We start from the raw sequence: 21,847 nt of genomic DNA on the forward strand, positions 1-21,847 counted from the left end.
TGAATGCAGGTACGATGTGATCATGAATGACAAGATCATCTACTCTGGTAATGACCTCAACTACCCCGTGCGGAGACTGGTGCCAGACACAGAGTATTCTTTTGTGGTACGTTGATTTCATTCGGTCATATTTTAACTATGTTTGCCATACAGTCGAACCTCGTTGGCTTGAGCTCCCAGGGACCGGCAAAAATACCTTGAACCTCGGAAAATTCAAGCCAAGCCAAAATGCTTACATTGAGTATAAAGAATTCGGTCTTCGAGCCAACAAGGAAATCGAGCCAAGCGAGTTTGAGCCAACAGGTTTTGACTGTATTGAAATTAAGAGGTAAATGACTGTGCAGTATAGAAATTTTGGTGAAATAATAGTATTCATATGCATTTGAAAATGAATTCCATTTTTCGTGGATATTCTTTTATAATTATAATATGATAAGGAACACACAATTATCGAGAATACTCTTTCTTTAATTTCTAGTACATATACTTTGACTGTACCGGTATGTAATGTAGCAATTTTTATATACAATTACAATGTATGCATTTTAAAAAAGAAAATAATTTAAGGATGATTAATTTTGAAATCATTACATGTTCTTGTCACTCTCTATCACGTTTGTATTATATTTGTACGCACTTGTGTTTGTGTATGTGACAGAGGCCTTTTGTACAAAAAACTTTGAACTTATTTGATTGATTTTCAGATTGTGGCCCTGACCAGTGAAGGAAAATTTGAGAGTAAAACAACAAGAAAAAGGACGGCAAAAGATGAATGTAAGTATATGTGGAGGGGATTGGGGTGTTAGCTGTGTGAGAGTAGGACAAATAGCTGTTAAGTATTAGTTGATTTGTATACATTGAATTTGATTTTAAATTTTTCATATTCTTTGCTTTTATAGACAAATAATTATTATTTCATTAAAGCTGTTGTGTACATGTACATATAATTTCAGATGATCAAGCGAGGCCCCCTTTATACCAGCCTCCAAAAAAGGAGGCAACAGAAGATAATATAAAGGTGACCCCTGGTCAGCCAGCCAATCAGAAGAGGCGTAAGTCGAGTGCCACTAGAGTATCCAGTGCAAAATTGAAGGTATGGGGCCGTATTCAATACGCTAGTTATAAATGAATTACAGTCAAACCCCGTTGGCTGGAAATCGCTTAGCTCAATTTCCTCGTTGGGTCGAACATGATGTTTAGGACTGATATTTTCTACTTAACGTAAGCATTACTGCTTGCCTCGAATGGCCCAAGGCTGGAGGTATTTTCGCTGGTCCCTTGGAGTTTGACCAACAGGGTTCGACTGTATATATATAATAACAATAGTTCATGATAGAAAATTGATTGAAATATGTTGATGACTTCTAGCTTGTCTGTGATGATATTGTTATAGCATTGGTGTCATTGTTTTAGACATCCGCATTCTGAACTTTAATCCTTGACCATATTTTAGAATCTATTCACAATAAGCAGTTAGTTATTCCTTTTTTCCGACTGTAAAATAACAGAGGGTGTTACTCCGAGGCGCTGTTGTGAAACAGCTCTGACTGATACTGTTTAAGAAGGAATTAATTGGTATTTATATTAAGAAAAACAATGAATGATCTTTTTTATAGTAATTCTGTGTAATTTACCCTTGACTTTGACCTTCTGTACAGCAGAGAGGAGGCACAGGGAAGGAGCGTGTGAAGAGTAGCACAGCTCCCGTCGAAAACAGACCTCCCTCGGGTAAGAAAACCATCAAACATAAGATTAAACAAATGGATAAATGATTTTCTTTCAAGTGCTGTAGAGAATCAGTCATTGACAACCAAGGTCACTGATTATGGATTTCTTAATTGCATGTGATCATGTACAACCTAAAAAATAGAAATTTAGAGTGGGACACTGGAGTTGAACACAAGTATTTTATCTGGTATTCACCATTAATAATTATAATATAATCTGATGATTTCTTATGATCATTTATGATTCTGAACTGATTATGTATCCCTAGTGACTATTAGAGGTGTCTACCATCATTTGAAAGCTTTAGAAAAAACAAAACATTTTAATAAGCTGTCCACAGTAAGCTGCACTGTATCAATCCAGGACAATTTTCACACACTATCCACAGCAAGCTGTATGTTGTCCATCCAAGACCATTTTTAAACTCTTTTGGCAGTAAGCAGTACAGTGTCCATTCAAGACCATACTCTGAATTTGCCAGCTAGTACAAGACCTCCAGAGAAAAGCAAATCACCCTCTCCTTTACCATCTCCTGTGCAGAAGGTCAGTTATATCATTATGGTAAAGGTTTGTGTAATGTATTTGCTTGTTCATTTAGTAATTTATTAATTTTATGTGGAATGGCTTTCTGGAAAGTTGAAATTAATTGCAGTTATGCAACTGTGGTTTTAAAGAAGAATAAAAGATGGATTTGGATCAGAATTGATGTTTTTACATTAAACTGAGCACTGACTGAAGTTAATTTGATTTGGATATAATCTTTTTTTTCTTATTCTGAATCTTAAATCAATTTCAGTAGCTGATGTCATGGCTTGTATGAAATAGTTGTATGCCAAGTAATATTAAGTTTAAGCCCATGCAATCAAATTTTTAGTCAATCTTAGTCATAAATTGAAATTATCTTAGTGTCATAATTTTCATTATTTTGATACATATTTGAGTAAATTTCACGTTACCCAGTATAAATAATGAACACAAAGTTTAGGAAATAGAAATAATAAACTTTTTTACATTTTTAACATCTATACAGATCTAACATTTTTGAAGTTATGGTCATTGAGTTATAAGATCCTTGAATGAAGAAAACCCAAGGAACACAGTCTCATGGCATCATAAAATGCCACCAGTTTCTACCTGGAATTGAACCAAAAAATGACACTTAATTGTTAAGTATAATACTCTTTTGTCGCAATCCAGTTAAGTAAAAGATAATAATATCTTTATACGTTGGTATATTTATCCTAAATGGGTCTTGTTCTCAGAGTCCTGCCCTGGAGAGCACCCCTAGTCCCCGTGTGCAACGCCCCGTGGCTGAAATCAAGATGGAGTCCCCTCCCCCTAAACCCAAGACCCCAAGGGCCACGACAAGACCAGAGCGTGGTTCCACCAGTGCTGGCATTCAGCCCAGAGCTGTACTTAGTACAGTCTCAATGCAAAATAATAACAAACAGGAGAATAATGGAGAAAGTGGTAAACCAATGGAAGCTACTGTTAGTGGTACAAAAATTGTCAGTAAAAATGCACCGATACAAAACAACCTTGGAAAAATGGAAAGGTCAAAGACTACCATGAATGGAGGTAGAGAATATAGAAAAGGTAAATACTCAGGATCAGTCCAAAATAGAGGTGAAAGGAATGACAGTGATGTTAAGGGGAGTATGGAATTACCAGAGGCCTCAAGGACAAGAGAAAGGTCAAGGCCAAATACCAATGATCGAGAACACAATACCATGTCAGTATCTAGCAATAGGAAATCAAAACAAGAGGTAGAACATTACTCTTCAAATACTTGTACAGTGCACGATACCGATCGTGTAGAAAAGGATAAGTTTTGTTTCACCACCCCAGATATAAGTAGGGAAAGGTCAAGCAAGGTGAAAGGTCACGGTGTGTCAAGGACAAGTGCTGATCGAAGCAAAGGATCTAAAGATGCAGTCTTGCCAAAACCACTTCCTCCTAGTCAACAGTACTTGATGGACGCAGGCAACACATATGGGGATAAGTCATCTCCACAATCCAAAGCTGAATCTGATTGGCTGTCCCAAGTCAAGAGGTAAATAATTGTTTAAAGTCTTAGCAGTGTAAATGTACCCTTATTCCATTCTTAACTTTCTTGTGTTTTTAAAATTATATTTGTTTTCCTTTTAATTTTGATTATTTCTAATTACATTGTTGGTGGTGTGAAGTATACACTGGTCAGGCCTTAAAAAAATACAATTGGTTTGGGCTATCTGATCCTAATAAAAAGGTGTCGACCCTACCGTTTTTATAGTAAGTTGTTAAAAAAAAATTAAGTGTGTTCAAATGGATGTTACCCTAACCAAACCTTTTAATTTTTTTGGCCTCCGCTGAGCTTCCTGAATATACTAGTAAAAATAGATGCTTAGAACAAACTGCAGATATAATGATTTCTCTGTAATAATTTGCTTATTACCAATATTCAGCTTTCTAAAGGACATCTTGGTATTTTGCAGTTTTCATATATTTTGTTGTTGCTTTTAACTATTATTCTATTCAGAATCATTTCCATATTTAGCATGCACATTCTTGTTTTGTACTAATAAAACACAGTAAGAAATATGATATATGATAGTCATAAATTAATTAAGATAATAAGATTATGTAGTTATTTAGTTTTTTATAAAAACGTTTTGAAATGATTTTTTTTAAATAAATCATACCGGTATTCAATTTCTTAAAAAAGAATACTTAATTAGAATAATGAAAAGAATAGAAAAGAAACATAATTTTGTAACTGTTATCATCCTATTGCTTTCCCCATAACATGCCAGATCAACCTGTTAAAGTTATATCTTACACATATGTTTTGTGAAATACCCAAAATGTTCTGTGTTGTTGAGTGCTCCTATAACAAATCACAGTCAAATACTCAAATTGTTCTGTATTGTTGAGTGCTCCTATAACAAATCACAAAGCACATTTACTGTAGCATTTATTAAGCGTTGGCACTTATTTGTTGGCCAATGGTGGTCGAAAATTTGTCCTAATTTCTGTTGCTCAATTTCTAGGTAGATTTAATCTGATGGTAGAGAAATTTTTTGTAGAATGCAAAACTATATCTCTATTTACATTTATTGCTGAACCTAAATTTTGCTTATGCAACTGAGGGTGCGATGGACTCAGGGCAATTGGTGCTAACATCATGCACCTTAGCTGAATAGTTAGATGTGTAATCAGCAACTGAAATCTGGTATTGTCCAATCGTTTTATTTTTTAGGATTGTGAATTAGAGGCCGATTTTTCGCACCAATTTCAGTCGAAAATGAAATAAGTGCAATCACTAAATATGTTAAGAGTTCATTTTGCCGTTTTACAGAAAATGGAGCGAGCTTGCTCAGCCATGTAGCCTGCCCCTATGACTCCATTTTCTGTAAAATGCCAAAATTTAACTCCATACATAAAGGTATTACCTATCACGGTTGGTTTTATGTTTAAAGTGTTGAGTGCTCCCAAAACACATCACATGACCTATGCTTATATATTGTACCCTGTTGCTCACCATCACTGTTGTCTTGTATCCCCAGCGTTTCAGATAACCTCTCCCGTCCTCCCCAGGCTCAACTGCCTGTATTTCACGAGTCTGCGGACAGCACTTATTTTATTGACCAATCACAATACCTACAGAGAACTAACACCTACGTCAGTTCACACAGGTAAAAACAAAGCATGTTTTTATTCAAACTTTTTTATGCTTTAATAGTGTTATATGCATACTGGTGTATCTGTACTTTTTTATATTGTTTTTATATTGTCCCTTTTTTATATATATTTTTAGTCTTTTTTATGCATGATTTGACATTGCCTTTCAGTGATTTTTATATACTCATAATAATCTACAGGGTAATCAGGAGTAGTTTTGGGTCTACAGGTGTTCATTTACATGAAGATTAACATTTTTTTCAAGGTACATGTGTATTTCTCCTTTTAAAACCATTATTACTTACAATGTTCTAAACATAGTTCAAGATTATATAAGTTGGGTTCTAAATCTAATTAAAAAAAACACTGGCCATGAATCATAACCAGTCTACATCAAGTAAACTATCAGCACCAAAACACTGGCAACCAGTCAATATCCATTAAATTATCAGCACTATTTCCGTGACACTTTTGCCTAAGAGGAAAAGCAGTCTATATATAGTAAATCATTAGCGACGGGACACTTTTGCCACCAGAGCAAAACCAGTCTATAGATAGTTAATCATTAGCAACGGGACACTTTTGTCACAAAAGCAAAACCAGTCTGTAATAGTAGAATGTTAGCAATGGGACACTTGCCACAAGAGCAAAACCAGTCTAAATGAAGTAAATCATTAGCGAGGGGACACTTTTGCCACAGGAGCAAAACCAGTCTAAATATAGTAAAAATGTTAGCGACAGGACACTTTTGCCACAAGAGCAAAACCAGTCTAAATGTAGTAAAATGCTAGCGACCGGACACTTTTGCCACAAGAGCAAAACCAGTCTTAATGTAGTAAATCATTAGCGAGGGGACACTTTTGCAACAGGAGCAAAACCAGTCTAAATGTAGTAAAATGTTAGCGACAGAATACTTCTGTCACAAGAGCAAAACGCGTCTATATATAGTAAATCATTGGCGACGGGACACTTTTGCCGCAAGAGCAAAATATAGAACATATCATAACAATACAGGACGGTATGTGCTAAGTGATTCATTCATAACTCTGCACCAACACCAGATATAGAACAAATTGTTTAAAAGAAGTAGAAACTTGAAGGATATGAACACTATTTCAATGAACAGTGGGATGCCATGAAAAAAACAACTGAATATATAAATTAAGCTGTATTGTTATGAAAATGTTCTGAAAATTCTCTGTTGTTAATGAATATCAGTTGAATACTGATCTGCTATATAACGTTGTATAAGAAAAAACACCTGTGCTGAAAGACAGTCACTACGCTATTGTTTGTTTTACCTTGCACATGCATGTATGGTATGTTCAACACAACCCTATTGCATTAGTTATGACATCATGCTTCAACTTATTTTACAAAAACTTAACCATAAAAGTCATTGAGCTTGTCTTTTTCTTCAAATTTTTTTTTGGTAATTGTTGTAGACTTGGTGCCGTTGTCGTCACCTTCATTGGCGTTGTCGATGTGCAAAACCTTTAATTTAGGCCATAGCTAAAAACATTCATGATATTCAAATGAAACTTCTTTCATATATTGCATATAAATCTGGCTTTAATAAATCTGAGTTTTACTATCTATCTATCTATCTATCTATCTATCTATCTCTGTTTAATGTCAACTCCTCTTCCGAGTGTTACTGACATGAACAGTGAACTCTCAATAGGACTAAAAGATGAACAGACAAGGAACTTGACGTTCATTCTGAGGCGCTCTTATTAAGACTTTTCATACAATTTCGTATTAACCTTTTCATTTCATGTATATTGTTGCTTGTGTCTGTTCTGGCTTATAATCTATATTTTAATTAACCCACTTGCAAATATGCACCTCTATGTACGACAGGCATCAAATCCTTGAACCAATACGTAAGAAAGACTACCCCACCCACCCTGCTTTAGGTAACGCAGCTCACCCCGTTCTGTCGCCGATCCAAGAACATATTCCCAACGTTTTACGGAGGTATCAATGCATGCATGCCCCCCGCTGCTATTGTCTCGCATGTACTCAGCGCTTCACTGTGATGTTTACTGTGACCTCGCTGTACAGAGTAGTTGGGATATATTTAGTATGTTGATATTTTAATTTTTCAGGGTCTTTTTCACATTTTTTCTTGGTTTGGTCAATTTTGGAAGAATCAAATTTGGGGTGCCATTGGTAACATGTCAGCATCAATTTTGCTAGGTCTTGAATTAAAATAAAATTATAAAGTGTGTGTGCTTGTGAAATTCAATAATTTATTACACTACCATTAAAATTTGGTAAAAAGAGTCACTGGGAACTCCTCGGCCATTTTTATCGAAAACAACCTTGGATGTATGCCGGTACATCAGTTGAAGTACGGTAGTTCGTAAATTTTTGAATTATATCATTTATGAAATGTAGTGTTTTAGAATTGTATTTATTGATCTAAGTTTAAATTAATTGTCAGTGAAGAATATTTTTGCAAACATAATTAAGATTTCCAAGAGTAAAGTCATAAAGTTTAACTGCTAAATAAAATTACTACGCGATCTACTTGCAGCGGACTTATACGTATTTCTTTTTTAATTATGTAAACCGTCCAAATACATCCGAGGTTGTTTTCGATAAAAATGGCAGAGGAGTTCCGAATGAAAAAGAGTATAATCGTCACTTTATATAAATACAAGAACTCAATGACATTATAATTATATTTTGCAGTAAATATTTTATTTTACGATAAAGAGATCTTGCATTAGGGTTACATAATATGAATGTTCTATTGTTTAATTATTAAACATATATATAGACTATATTTCAAAATTGTAAATATGAAGTAAAAAAAGATATGAAAAAAATAAACAGAACCCAACTACTCTGTATATATTTTTTCAAGATGATAGCACTTTTGGTTTGAAATCTACATGTAGATCACAAAAATGTTAGAAATCTTTTCAGTATTATAGAAATTAAATCATCACATTACTCTGAGGAAAGTAATTTTTGCTTTTTGTGAATTTTAGGTTTTTAATGAGTTCAATAAGTTCAATAAAGAATTTTATCAAAGTTTTTTAAAAATTATAAAATCAAGCCTTTTTTTCAAATCTTTTAACATTAGTTCAGGAAATGTGTACTTAACTGACCATGAATGTGGTAAATCTATTTATTTAAAACATACTATATTGACAATTTTGGCACTTAAAATACATTAATTAACCAACGCATATTTTCAACTATTTTACTATAGACGAAAGTTCTTACATTAATAATATATCAAAATTATATATTATGACATCATTTCATGATGGTGATGTCATTTAAGATATAAATTTTAATTAACTGATATGTATTTGCTAAGTTAAACTGTCAGTAAATTATTTTGTTAAATAGAAAGTTTATTCTAGTAACATTACAAATATATATAAACATGATGGGCAAGATGAATATCATACATACACAAACATATATTCCAGAGAACTCAACAATCAGCAAATATAATATAGTGTTAAGTTGTTAACAAATACAGTTGAAACCTGTTGCCTTGATATCCCACGGACCAGCCAAAATACAATATATAATATCAAGCCAAGCAAGAATGCTTACAAAGAGTAAAACAAAAACGGTCCGTGACATCCATTTCAACCAACGAGAAAAATTGAACCAAGAGATATCGAGCCAATGGGTTTCGACTGTATGCTTACAATTTCAATTTATCAAAGACGGTGTTAAAGAAGCAGCTAAAATATTCTTTAGATATTACCAGTAATCTTGTGGAACTTACTTGTACATAGTATTGTTGTTGCCATGGTTATGTTCTTGTAAACAGAGCTTACATAATCCGGATTGCATATAAGTTATGATTGTTTGGTGCAGTTTGAAAAAGATGTTAATACTTGTCTAGGTTACGTTATGTTTACTTTTAGTGGTCAGACTCATGCCTTTGCCATTAGGATATCCAGACAAATTCATGTTTTATCATTTTGAAGAGCTCTAAAAATCAATTAAGCAGATTTCAAAATTTTCAGATGCCAATTTTTCATTAAGTAACAAAAACAACAGCCAAATCATTAATTTGTTTAATTGGTTGTATTAAGTGAGTAATTCAGGGGAGCTTGTGCATATGCACTGACTAAAATAAAGGCATTTGTGCAGCATTTGGCACTGAACACTAAGAAAGTTGGCATTTGTTTTTGGTTTTCTAGACGATGAGCCTGTGCCAGGCTGCACCCAGCTGACCAACTTGATCATTAAGAAGACCAAAATAAACACTAACTATTATGTAATGTTAATTACGTTTAATGGTTAACATAGTAACAAATTAATTGTGTTTTGACAGGACAAGAATTAGATTAGGCTTTTAAATAAAATTAAATTTTCATTGTACTTTTTTTTTCATTTTCCTAATGTAATACATGCCATGTACCCCAGTAAGGTAAGGGGGGGGGAATCCTTCAGAATTTAGAATCCATCCCCCGGTGTCCCGCCCAGCATGTATGAGATTTTGGCATGTTATTTAGATGCTTTAAAAATATCCTCAGCTAATGTCAATATCCCCCGGTTACTGAACCAAATCCCAGGGCTATTAATGTCAAAATACTGTGGTTTTCGAAAGGGTTTTCAAAATATGGCATGTATGTAACACATTTAATGCTTAAAACATAATTAATATGCAAATTTCATTTCCTTAAGGATCAAACACTCTTTGCAATTTCTATATTAAGTATTATGTAGTTGTGATGCGTGCAGTCGTATAACTAGGTGATGTATTTTGTGCAAACTTTTAGATAAAATTATATCTTTCTTTTCAATATTATAAACAATGAACACTTTTAGGTCATATTCAGCAGACCCAAGGTATATTATAATGTTTATCAACTTACTTCTTTGTAGCATTTTCACTCTTCGAAGGAAAAAGCAAGGCTAAGCAATTTATTGGCTATTTTAAATTATGAATTTCCAATCCAGGGAAACAAGCAATCTGATAAAAAATGTAGAAATGAAACAATTATGAAATAAATGCCTGCATTTCAAATATTCATTCGAATTATTAGTGCTTTTGAAAAGAAAGAAAGATTTATCCCATTAAATATGCGGAAAAAAAGTTGAGAAATTACTTCTGAATCTGACCCATGAATATGTGAGTTTTGGATGCCTGCTGATCCCATATTATTTTGTTATCATTAGTAAGGGTTTTGTTTGCTGACTACTGAAATGTAAACATTTATCCAAAAGTTGAAAAAATTGTCAATTATGTCCGATTTCACTTGTAATCAAAAGCAAATATAAAAACTGTCATTAGTTTACTTTACAAACTGGTTATGACAAATCAACCTTTCAAATGATACTAGAATTGTATGGGATAACCAGGCATTCGAGTTAAACATTAAGGTTTATGGTACTATCAGAGAGCTAGCTAATTTGTGAGTCCTGATTTATGAGGCTTCAAAAGTTTTGTCCAAAAAAGACAACTCAAATTTTAACATTTAGAAAATACAGTTACCTCCCTTGTTCTTAAACCCCAGTCCAATTTTAATAAATTTAAGCCACTTTAATCAGACGACTTTTGTCATACAAACCTTTAAATGGCTGCCTTGCATTTTCCTGAAATAGCTGAACTCGTAGATTATTTCACTGAAGGTTTAAGTATAATTGTTTTCTTTTCAGTGCTAAGGTATTTGATTTTATATATGGATTTTTTCCGAAGGCCAGATTAATATTATTGCACAAATCTTATGCATTAAATTCATTTACAAAAAAACATATGCTTTTTTAATAGCTTAAATGCTTAAGAATTTAAATCACCTTGCAAAAATGCCATGCACACATATGTTTTTGTATCACAATTTATTGACAAGAGCAATCAAATTTTATGATGATTATATAAAACAATTTGCACATTTAGTATTATTTCCATCTGACTAGATCACCACTGCTATGTTATTTAATGCAAGCAATTTCATCACAATATTAAAATTATATCAAATGCTGCACATGATATTGTAGATACAAACCTATCAAGCCGTTTGTAGTTCGCCGGGAAGATGATTCAAGGCTGGTACATGCTATATGTAGACGTACAACTGACATTTGTTTTCTTATTAATTGAAACTAATTAGCTTATTAATTAAATGAGTAATTGTAATTCAAAGTGTTCTTGTAGATGAATAACAAATCGCTGGGACTTAATCTGCTGGGATAAAGTCAAAGTCAACCAAATTAATCTCATAGATGTTAACCTCAGGATCCAAATAGGTCTCATAGATGTTAACCTCAGGGTCGCAATAAGTCTCATAGATGTTAACCTCAGGGTCCCGATAAGTATCATAGATATTAACCTTAGAGTCTCAATTAGTCTCATAGATGTTAACCTCAGGCTTCCAGTAAGTCTCATAGATGTTAACCTCAGGCTCCAAGTAAGTCTTATAGATATAAATCTCAGGGTCTCAATTAACCTCATAGAAGTTAACCTCAAGGATTGAAACAGTTATTATACCCCCACAAACGAAGTTTGAGGGGGTATCTAGGAGTGAGCTTGTCGGTCGGTCGGTCGGTCAGTTTTCATGGTTTCCGGACGATAACTCATGAAAGGCTAGACAGATTTGAAAATTTTTTGATACACAAGTGTAACATCAGAAGATACAGGTCAAGTTCGATATTGGGGCTGGTGGGGCCAAGATCAAGGTCACTGTTACTAAAAATAGAAAAACGTTTCCCGGACGATAACTCATGAAAGGCTTGACAGATTTGAACATTTTTTGGTACACAGGTGTAACATCAGAAGATACAGATCAAGTTAGTGAGCTTGTCGGTCGGTCGGTCGGTCGGTTTTCATGGTTTCCGGACGATAACTCATGAAAGGCTTGACAGATTTAAAAAAAATTTAGTATACAGGTGTAACATCAGAAGATACAGGTCAAGTTCGATATTGGGGCTGGTGGGGCCAAGGTCAAGGTCACTGTTACTAAAAATAGAAAAACGGTTTCCGCACGATAACTCATGAAAGGCTTGACAGATTTGAAAAAAATTTGGTACACAGGTGTAACATCAGAAGATACAGGTCAAGTTCGATATTGGGGCTGGTGGGGCCAAGGTCAAGGTCACTGTTACTAAAAAAGAAAAACGGTTTCCAGACGATAACTCATGAAAGGCTAAACGGATTTGAAAATTTTTTGGTACACAGGTGTAACATAAGAAGATACAGATCAAGTTCGATATTGGGGCTGGTGGGGTCAAGGTCACTGTTACTAAAAATAGAAAAATGGTTTCCGGACGATAACTCATGAAAGGCTTGACAGATTTGAACATTTTTTGGTACACAGGTGTAAGTTCAGAAGATACAGGTCAAGTTTGATAGTTCCAAAAATTAAATGAGCAAATATTTACCTAAAAAGTAATTGACACTTGGAAAGATGAACAAACAAAACAAATCCAGCATGCTTCATTTGAACCAGATGCCAGTGGAATACCAGCAGAACTTAAGTATGGCATATTTGCCACAGTAGTGCTTACTACAAATATTGACCTGTCAGATGGACTTGTTAATTCGGCTACAGGAACAGTCCCGAGATTTATTTCCAGGTGGATAAGGATGCATTCAAGCCCAAATATGTACTTGTAAAATTTGATGATGATCATGTTGGAAGAAAAGCTCGTGAATGCTCTAGATGTCTTATTCCAGAAGAGATTAGCTAGAGCATCAGCTAGTTTTTCTTGTCAGCAGTGTAACTTCTAAATTACTCAACAGATTTAAATAAAACAATACATGCATGAATAAAGAAGATGCAGTGTGCAGTAACTTTGGAGTTATGGCCTCTTTTCAAAGGAATGGTTTGCCATTCCTGTGTCCAGGCGGCATTTGGGAGTATTCGTCACTCCTGTGACAGCTCTAGTTTGGATAAAAATCGACAAAAGTATGACTCAGGTTATGTTAACAGGTTGATAGACATTTTTAAGTCAGGACTGAGAAACTTCAAAGTTAATATAGATTTATACTCTTTTGAACCAGTCATAACAACTCTGAGGTATTGTCATAGCCATGGTGTCATTGGCATCATCATCGTGCAAATCTTTAACCTAGGCCATTACTAAAAGACCATTAAAGATATTTAGATGAAACTTGGTACAGATGTTGCCAGAGACAATATACACATGTAATGGATGTATTATACAGAAGGCTCATAACTCTGGATTTAACATTTATTATGTTATGTCATATAAATACATATCATCATGAGTGTATGTCTTCACTCTGGAGGCTCGTGTTATTTCAAAGTATGGGCGCTTTGAACAGCTCTTAACCTAATTGCCCTGATTATATGGTGAGAATATGTATGTTACGGATCGAATGTTCTACAAGTATACATGTGTGCATGTATTTTAAAGTAACAATACTTAAACATTGAAATATTTATTAAACTTATCACATCATTTAATACCATTCTTTGCAGCTAATTATTTTGTATTTACGTTTAGTGGTTCTAACTTTGATGTCAAAGAGATTCTTTTTCCATAATTAATATTTCTTTAAGATCTAGTACACAAGTTAATATATTTAAAACACTTTTGTATGTCAGTAAAATGAATAAAAATTGAGTTTGAACATTTTTGATGTCTGGTCACCCCATAATATTTTGGTATTATTTGAAAGGATTTTATGTGAAGAAAAAGAAGTCATATAAAAATCAATCCTAAAACAACATTACAGATAAGCTTTTTTGACCTTGAAATAAAGTCAAAACCCATTGGCTTGATTATCCAAGGGACCGACCACAATACTTACGAGCCCTGCGAATATCGAGCCTAGCCGGAATGCTTACATAGAGTAAAAAAACTGTCCATAACTTAAAGTTTGAGCTGTCACAGAAAACAAGCCAAGCTATATCAAGTCAATGGGTTTTGACCGCATTACAAAATAGGTCGCTAAATATCCCTGTTCAGGTGAAATGAAGAACAATCTGCAATAGCTGAATCCTTTACGTATTTTCCACCATTTATTTATGTTTTTGTCATCAGTGAGCAATACCTTGTTATGTATTGATACCAAACTTGCATGGGATCGCCAAGCATCAAAATTTAATATTATGGCCAATGGCATGGTAAAACAAAGAGTTTATGTATTCATCAGATACCTTAATTTCTGTCTTGACATTTAAGGCCTACAATAGGAGGAAGAAGGTCACTGGAAAAACTGCAGCCATCAAGGATGACATCCAATGCGAAGGTCGCAATGCCTGCAAAAAGCGGACAGTTCGACCTTGACATTCCTGATACATCATCAAAACTAGCAAACAAGTTCATCCCAATGCAGTTACGGACACAACCATCTAATCTTGGAATGGGCCAGCTACAGAGGATGAACACAACGCTAATGGGTGATCTTACAGGTATTACCTCAGTGCAATGATTAGACATTGCCGTGTGAAAAAAGTAATCTCTTGAACTCATCATGCTCTCAGACAGCAAATCCTCATATCCTAAATCTACTTTAGTATGACCAAAGGTTTGTTTATTACAAAAATAAAACTGAATATAGATATGTTTATTTTCAGAAGAATGTCATTTTTAGCTCGATTATTCGAAGAATAGGTGGGCTATACTACTCGCCCCAGCGTCGGCGTCGGCATCGGCGTCGGCGTCCGGTTCAAGTTTTAGGGCAAGTTGGGATTTTCACTTATAAGTCCAATACCCTACATTCAATTGACTTAATACTTCACACAGTTGTTCAGGGCCATCACATGATGAGGTTAGATAACTCCATATTATTCTTTACACAGATTATGGCCCCTGATTGACTATGGAACTTGAGTTAAAGTTTTAGAGCAAGTTGGAATATTTATTAATAACTTCTATATCCTTTGTTCAATTGACTTAATACTTCACACAGTTGTTAAGGACCATCCCACAATGTGGTAACATAACTCCATATTATCCTAAATACAGGTTATGGCCCCTGATTGACTTAGGTTAAAGTTTTAGGGCAGGTTAAAGTTTTAGGGCAAGTTGGGATTTTCACTTAAAACTCCAATACCATCCATTCAATTGACTTAATACTTCACACAGATGTTCAGAGCCATCACATAATGAGGTTAGATAACTCCATATTATCTTTTATACAAATTATGGCCCCTGATTGACTATGGAACTTAGGTTAAAGTTTTAGGGCAGGTTGGGATATTGTTTAATAACTTCTATACCCTTCATTCAATTGACTTAATACTTCACACAATTGTTCAGGACCATCACCCAATGAGGTTACATAACTCCATATCCTTAATACAAGTTATGGCCCCTGATTGACTTAGGTTAAAGTTTTAGGCAATTAAAAGTTAAGGGCAAGTTGGGATTTTAATAAAAAAAAACTCTTTACCGTTCATTAAATGCACTTAATAAAATTCAAATTATTTACGACCATCTTACAACAAGAAACATTACTCCGTTTTAAGCCTAAATACAAGTTATTTCCTTTGAAAGGCATATTTGTATATTCTTAACCACATTTTCATAATGGGAAAAACCACATTTTCATAATGGGAAATCAAGTTATTTGAATGACTTGGGTCATTGTTTGGGCGGGCTGGTGGGAGGGCAGCATCAAAGTCACCTTATGTATCAAATAATTTTAGTTAGGTTTGACATAAAGAGACCAAACTTGGTATTATTACATCGTTATTGTATTCTAAGTCAAAGCGGCGTAGTCGAGCACGCTGTCTTACGACGGCTCTTGTTTCGTTTATAGTTATTTGACTCTTATCTTTCCCTTACTAACAAGTATCTGCCCATTATGCTCCAATCATATCAACAAATTGAGGTAGTAATACTAATAATTTCTGCTTACATTTAACTGTCCATTCAACCTTCCATCATATCGACAAATTGAGGTAGTAATACTAATAATTTCCACAGACATGAATCTGCCCATTCTAGCATCAGTTATATTGACAAATTGAGGTAGTAACACTTATTATTTCCACTTACACATATCTGTCCATTCTACCTTTCATCATATCCACAAATTGAGGTAGTAACACTTATTATTTCCACTTACACATATCTATTCATTCTACCTTCCATCATATCCACACATTGGGGTAGTAACACGTATTATTTCCACTTACACATATCTATTAATTCTACCTTCCATCATATCCACAAATTGAGGTAGTAACACTTATTATTTCCACTTACACATATCTATTCATTCTACCTTCCATCATATCCACAAATTGAGGTAGTAACACTTATTATTTCCACTTACACATATCTGTCCATTCTACCTTCCATCATATCCACAAATTGAGGTAGTAACACTTATTATTTCCACTTACACATATCTATATATTCTACCTTCCATCATATCCACAAATTGAGGTAGTAACACTTATTATTTCCACTTACACATATCTGTCCATTCTAGCTTCCAATAGTGTATCATTTCGACGTTTTGAGGCAATGACCCGAAGTCACACACTGATGGAAATGCGCCAGTCACAACCGCTGCCCAACACTAGCGACATTCCCATGGAAAACAGGAGGGACCTTGTCTTGCCAGCAAAGGAGCGGTAAGTTATTATTATGTTTTAAGGTTAAAGAGACTCACAAATATTTTGACATGATTTTTTTAGCTTTGTTCAAATTGAGATATTTTACTTACTGTTTATATGATTAACTAGCGGACACTTATTTGAAAGATTTTAGCAGGTTTAAGTCCAAAATAATTCAAATTCAATAGTGTTACTAATGCTTTCTGCAAAATAGGGCATTTTCTGCCACATATTTTAATAATTAACTTTTAATATTTTTGATAATGGTGCTCTTATTTGATTTTTTTCATGTTTTATCATTGTACGTGGTATTTTGGTCACAAATTTATAAAAACATGAACAAGACCCTTTAAGCTCAAATCTTAATATGAAATTTTAAAATACATTTTACATGTTAAAATCAATTATTAGCTTTGTGCCACTAACCATGCCCAATGTATATATGTGTGGCTTTTGGACTATTCCTGGCAGTTTCTTTTGCAATGTTTAAACACAAAAATCGACCAAGTAATGTGAAAATATTCTAATTCCAGTGGAGCAGGGGCGAGCCGAAGGTTAAGTGGGTCCCCAGGAAAGGCTCACAAGCTGGGCAGTTCCCCTGGGATGGGGACCCACAGGACAGGGGAGCCTGACTCCATGCTTCTCCAACAGTCATGGGGCCTAAACAGCTCCTCAGACCTCGGAGCCCTGCAGAATGTCAGATAGCGCTAACAGCAATTTTGCAGGCTTAACTGTAACTCAGACTTTCGAGACTTTAGAGACCGGCAGAATGTTTCATTATAGAATCTGCATAAAGGCATTGTTGGGCATGCATACATACCTCATTAACTTGAGCAGAGTCCCAAGCATAGTTATTTTGCTCAGACGTTGCTTTAAAGGGACTAGACACCAGATGATACAACTGCATGAAAAAACGGAAATTGACAAAAGCTGACATAAAATTGATATCATTGTGTACAACACATTGGATCGGATTACTGATGTTGCTAACGACACATGTATCTTTCAAATTTTCTGCATATTTTTCCATTTCGAAAATGTTCTGGGTTCGGCTACCACGTAAATCCTAGTTAATTTTAAAAAAGCGTCGGTATATGAATCAGTAATAATCACATGAATTTACATGCTACACATACACACTATAAACTGGGAAACCATTATGCGCTATTTTTAAACAAGTAAATTGGCCAAATTTGGAACCATCTGGTGTGTAGTCCCTTTAAACAAAGAGTGTACTACTCAGGATGCCGAGCAAAATGGATCAAAATGTTAGTGTTACGGCAGTTTTACTGGTCATCCCAGCCCCAAAGGCATTTTTTTAGGTGGCTGTAAAATGGATTGGACATATGACAGCTGTGTTTAAAGTCATGAAATTTTCACATCAAATTGCGTAATAGGAAATATTGTGAATTAAATTAGTGCTTAGTTTGTGTAGATTTTAGAATATTCCGATGGAGTATTTTTTATTATGTTGTAAGTATTTTAGTTGAATACAGAATTAAAAGACAAAAACACATACAAGAACATGTACATCATTGTCTTAATATCACAGAAAAATGCCAATGACAGTGTGGCTTTTTCCATTTTGTTTCATTGCCTTCCAAAACAATAGACATTTATTTAGTTTGATAAATTATTGAACTCTGAATCTTGTTACAGTTACTGCCCCCAACAACCTGAGTTTTTTAATTTATACACCAACGCTTCAGCATCAGTTTATAATTTCAATCAGGAGGTTAGTGGTGACATAACTACGGTATCTCAATATTTATTCTGAAAAAATAAAATGATCTTTTCAATTCTTGGTAAAGATTTAAATTACAAATTGTGTAGTACATGATTTTTTTTGGTTGAATGAAATTGACGTACATCTTGCCAGAACAACTGTGGAGCCATATGGATTTTACTTCTTGAGTTATTCAATGTATTGTCTTAGGTCTGTTGTTTTTTTGTGAATGTTACTATTGTTTGTAAGGTATGACGTCAATTCAGTCCAGTTTACATTTTTTGCCATGTCTATTTTGGCCTGGTGAAACTTTTTTATTTCGATAAATTTTGTTGAATAAATTGTATAAATTAAGCATTGAATGTCAGTTTATATCACTGATAAGAAAATTTAGTCCGCACTTTTCATGTTTTGGAACATATATTATTTCCAAATAAATGCATATAATTAATGCCCATATCTACCCATATTTGCGTGAGTATTTTCTAGTACTTGGAGTATGCTTTATAGTCCATTTCTTTGTTAGTGAATAATTCTGAGAAAAAAAGTTTATAAAATGTATTTTTTTTTCTTTCTTTTATAGAAATACAATATAAAATACTAAAGAAAAGTAGGCCAATGTTGACCAGGCTGAGTTTGTTACTGTGCTGATATGAACCAGGCCGAGTGAAATCAAGGGGCCAATATCGACCAGGCGGAAATGTAACTGGGCCGAAATGACCCATATCTGTAATGGTCTTGTTAAAAATAGTTTGGTATTACAATTTACTGTGATACCAATGTTTGTATTTGTGAATTCCATGATAAACCTTTTTGCTATACGTTTAGGCTATGTGCATAATTTACCAGATCTGTTTGTGTAATATATATATATATATAAGAACATGTTTTATTATTGTTAAAAGATATGTGCTATCTTTGTTTATGCCTTTTTGTGCTGTGTTTACAATACAAAAGATATGCAACATTTTTACATTTAAAGATGGGCAATGTTATAGAAAAAATTATCAGGAAATGATGATATACCTTGACAGTATTTTACAGTCATGCTTTTCAACAATTCCTGTATTGTAGCATACATTTTTTTCAGAAAAAGAAGTACATGTGCAAAGATTAAGTTATAGTTTGATGATGTGAAGTAAAATCTTTATGATTAAGAATGGGCGGAATGAGCTGAGCAAACTAGACATCTTAATCATTATGATATTACTTCATTTAACTGACATAGAATACACAGGGTGTGTGTATTGGATTAGTGGCAGTAGGCAGACCTCTAAACACAAGTGAAAGTTGAAATTCGTAATGATTAAGCCTAGTACTTAATAACTGCTTATTTGCAATTTCATTGGCTGAAAATGTAGGTTGTATTCTAAATAAGGTTGCATTTTCTAGACCATATGATAATCATTTAAAGAGGCCAAATTGAAAATTATCTGTTGGATACCAAATACTGAAATACTGAGAAGTTGTTTGTTTAGCAAAGAATTTCAGATCCAAGCACTTTTATAACAAAAGCACTTAAGTCATTTCTCAATTTCAATTAACCACTCGACAGAACAAAATGATTTAAAATCTTATATGAATTTACTCTTTTAAAATTGAATTTTTGCATGAATTAAGTTGATTAAAAACATCCATCAATGTTTAGATTTTTTTATTCAAAAGCAAAAAAAGTACTTCAGAACAATTTATTATTTTTGAGTCATTATTGAAGCCTTTTTTTGCCTCATAATTACTTATGTTAAGAATAATGTTTAAGTCACATCATAAGTTCGTTTAAGAGAAATTGTATTGTTATTTTTTTAAGCACAATGTGTCTACTACTTATATTTTTATGTCAGAACTCATTTTTTAAGGATTTTTTTTCATTTGTACATAGCAATTTATTTTATTTATAATATATTATCATTATACTTCTTTTTTTATTTTTTAAAAAGGCATTGTTTAAAAAAGACTAAAAGTCACTTACACGTTTGATTAGATTTAGAATATGCAGTGATGGTTCAGATAAGATTGCCATTGTTAATATCATTCAAAGATTTTTCGAGATTTACATACTTCGTAGTCATTGTTGTTTCTCAAACATGTGTGTGTTTTAGTACCAATACACGGCTACTAAATGCCAGCAACACCACTTATCAATGGTGCAAAGAAAATGAGCTGTCAATATTTCTGTGGTGCACACGTGTGTAGAAGGTAACACAATGCACAACTGCACCACTGAAGTGTCAATAGCTCATTTTCTTTGCACCACCGATAAGTAGCGGAGCTGGCGTTTAGTAGCCGTGCAGTAGAAAGGTCTTCTTGAATATACAGTTTCAAGAGCAAGGAAACAGATTTGAACATTATGCATATAGAACCGTTTTGTATCGATTTCTACATATCCAAACTTTATGGGAATATGTTCTTAAAAGGCCTTGATTTTATAGGAATATGTTTATTTCATTTATATGATAAACACATGTCTGTGATGATTTATATGTTGCTCATCTTTATTAAAGCATTTATTTATTGATTTGTTTATTTCTATTTCGTTTTAATTATAACAGAAAGCCAGGACAAGGTGATTCCAACACTACTACCAGTAAGTGTCCCTTGTGTCGAAGCTGCCACAACCCTAGGTTTTTCCATTTACTTTTATAAAACATTAACAATCTTCTCTGAAACCGCATGGCCCAGACCATTGATATTTGATATGTTATCTCATGTAGTGGCCTTTTACCCAAACTATTAAAGTATATTCCTGGGGTCAAAGCTGGCCACGCCCGGGGGTCCGAGGTTTTCTATATGCATGTACTTATGATATAGTTAAATCTTTGAAAATCTCTGAAATCACACGATCCAGACCCTTGTTAGTTTGTATGTAGCCTCATGTAGTGGTAAGTAACTACCTACATCAAAGGCATTTAATGACTTCGATATCAACCAATGACTTCTTTAGCAATCAATGACTTCCTTAGCAACCAATGACTTCCTTAGCAATCAATGACTTCCTTAGCAACCAATGACTTCCTTAGCAATCAATGACTTCCCTAGCAACCAATGACTTCCTTAGCAACCAATGACTTCCTTAGCAATCAATGACTTCCTTTTCAAATACTTACTAAGCAACCACTTCATCTTAAGTAACCAATAGCCTCTTCAGCAACCAATGACTTTCTTACCAAACTGTGACTTCCTTGGCAAGTATTGGACTCCTTGGCAACCTTTGATT

General features: G+C 34.0%; 1 protein-coding gene across 9 annotated transcripts in view; it reads left to right on the forward strand.

Annotated features, from left to right (window-relative positions):
• LOC128223937 (uncharacterized) overlaps nucleotides 1-21,145 on the forward strand; it is a 46,471-nt gene extending 25,326 nt beyond the window's left edge. Inside the window, exons 15-26 of one of the 9 annotated variants that reach the window (XM_052933429.1) lie at nucleotides 10-106; nucleotides 705-774; nucleotides 954-1,093; nucleotides 1,659-1,728; nucleotides 2,165-2,271; nucleotides 2,991-3,781; nucleotides 5,274-5,402; nucleotides 7,252-7,368; nucleotides 11,371-11,418; nucleotides 14,521-14,750; nucleotides 16,781-16,925; nucleotides 17,441-21,145. In XM_052933429.1, coding sequence (XP_052789389.1) covers nucleotides 10-106; nucleotides 705-774; nucleotides 954-1,093; nucleotides 1,659-1,728; nucleotides 2,165-2,271; nucleotides 2,991-3,781; nucleotides 5,274-5,402; nucleotides 7,252-7,368; nucleotides 11,371-11,418; nucleotides 14,521-14,750; nucleotides 16,781-16,925; nucleotides 17,441-17,612 — 2,116 coding nt within the window. In that variant the 3' untranslated portion in view covers nucleotides 17,613-21,145. Of the gene's footprint in view, nucleotides 1-9; nucleotides 107-704; nucleotides 775-953; nucleotides 1,094-1,658; nucleotides 1,729-2,164; nucleotides 2,272-2,990; nucleotides 3,782-5,273; nucleotides 5,403-7,251; nucleotides 7,369-10,200; nucleotides 10,222-11,370; nucleotides 11,423-14,520; nucleotides 14,751-16,780; nucleotides 16,926-17,440 lie in introns of those variants that run through there. The other 8 variants (XM_052933432.1, XM_052933430.1, XR_008259406.1 and 5 more) reach the window with 8 other exon arrangements.
• The last annotated feature ends 702 nt before the right edge of the window (nucleotides 21,146-21,847 follow it).

This window comes from Mya arenaria, chromosome 17, assembly GCF_026914265.1.
Source record: "Mya arenaria isolate MELC-2E11 chromosome 17, ASM2691426v1".
In the NCBI taxonomy this organism is placed as follows: Eukaryota; Metazoa; Mollusca; class Bivalvia; order Myida; family Myidae; genus Mya; species Mya arenaria.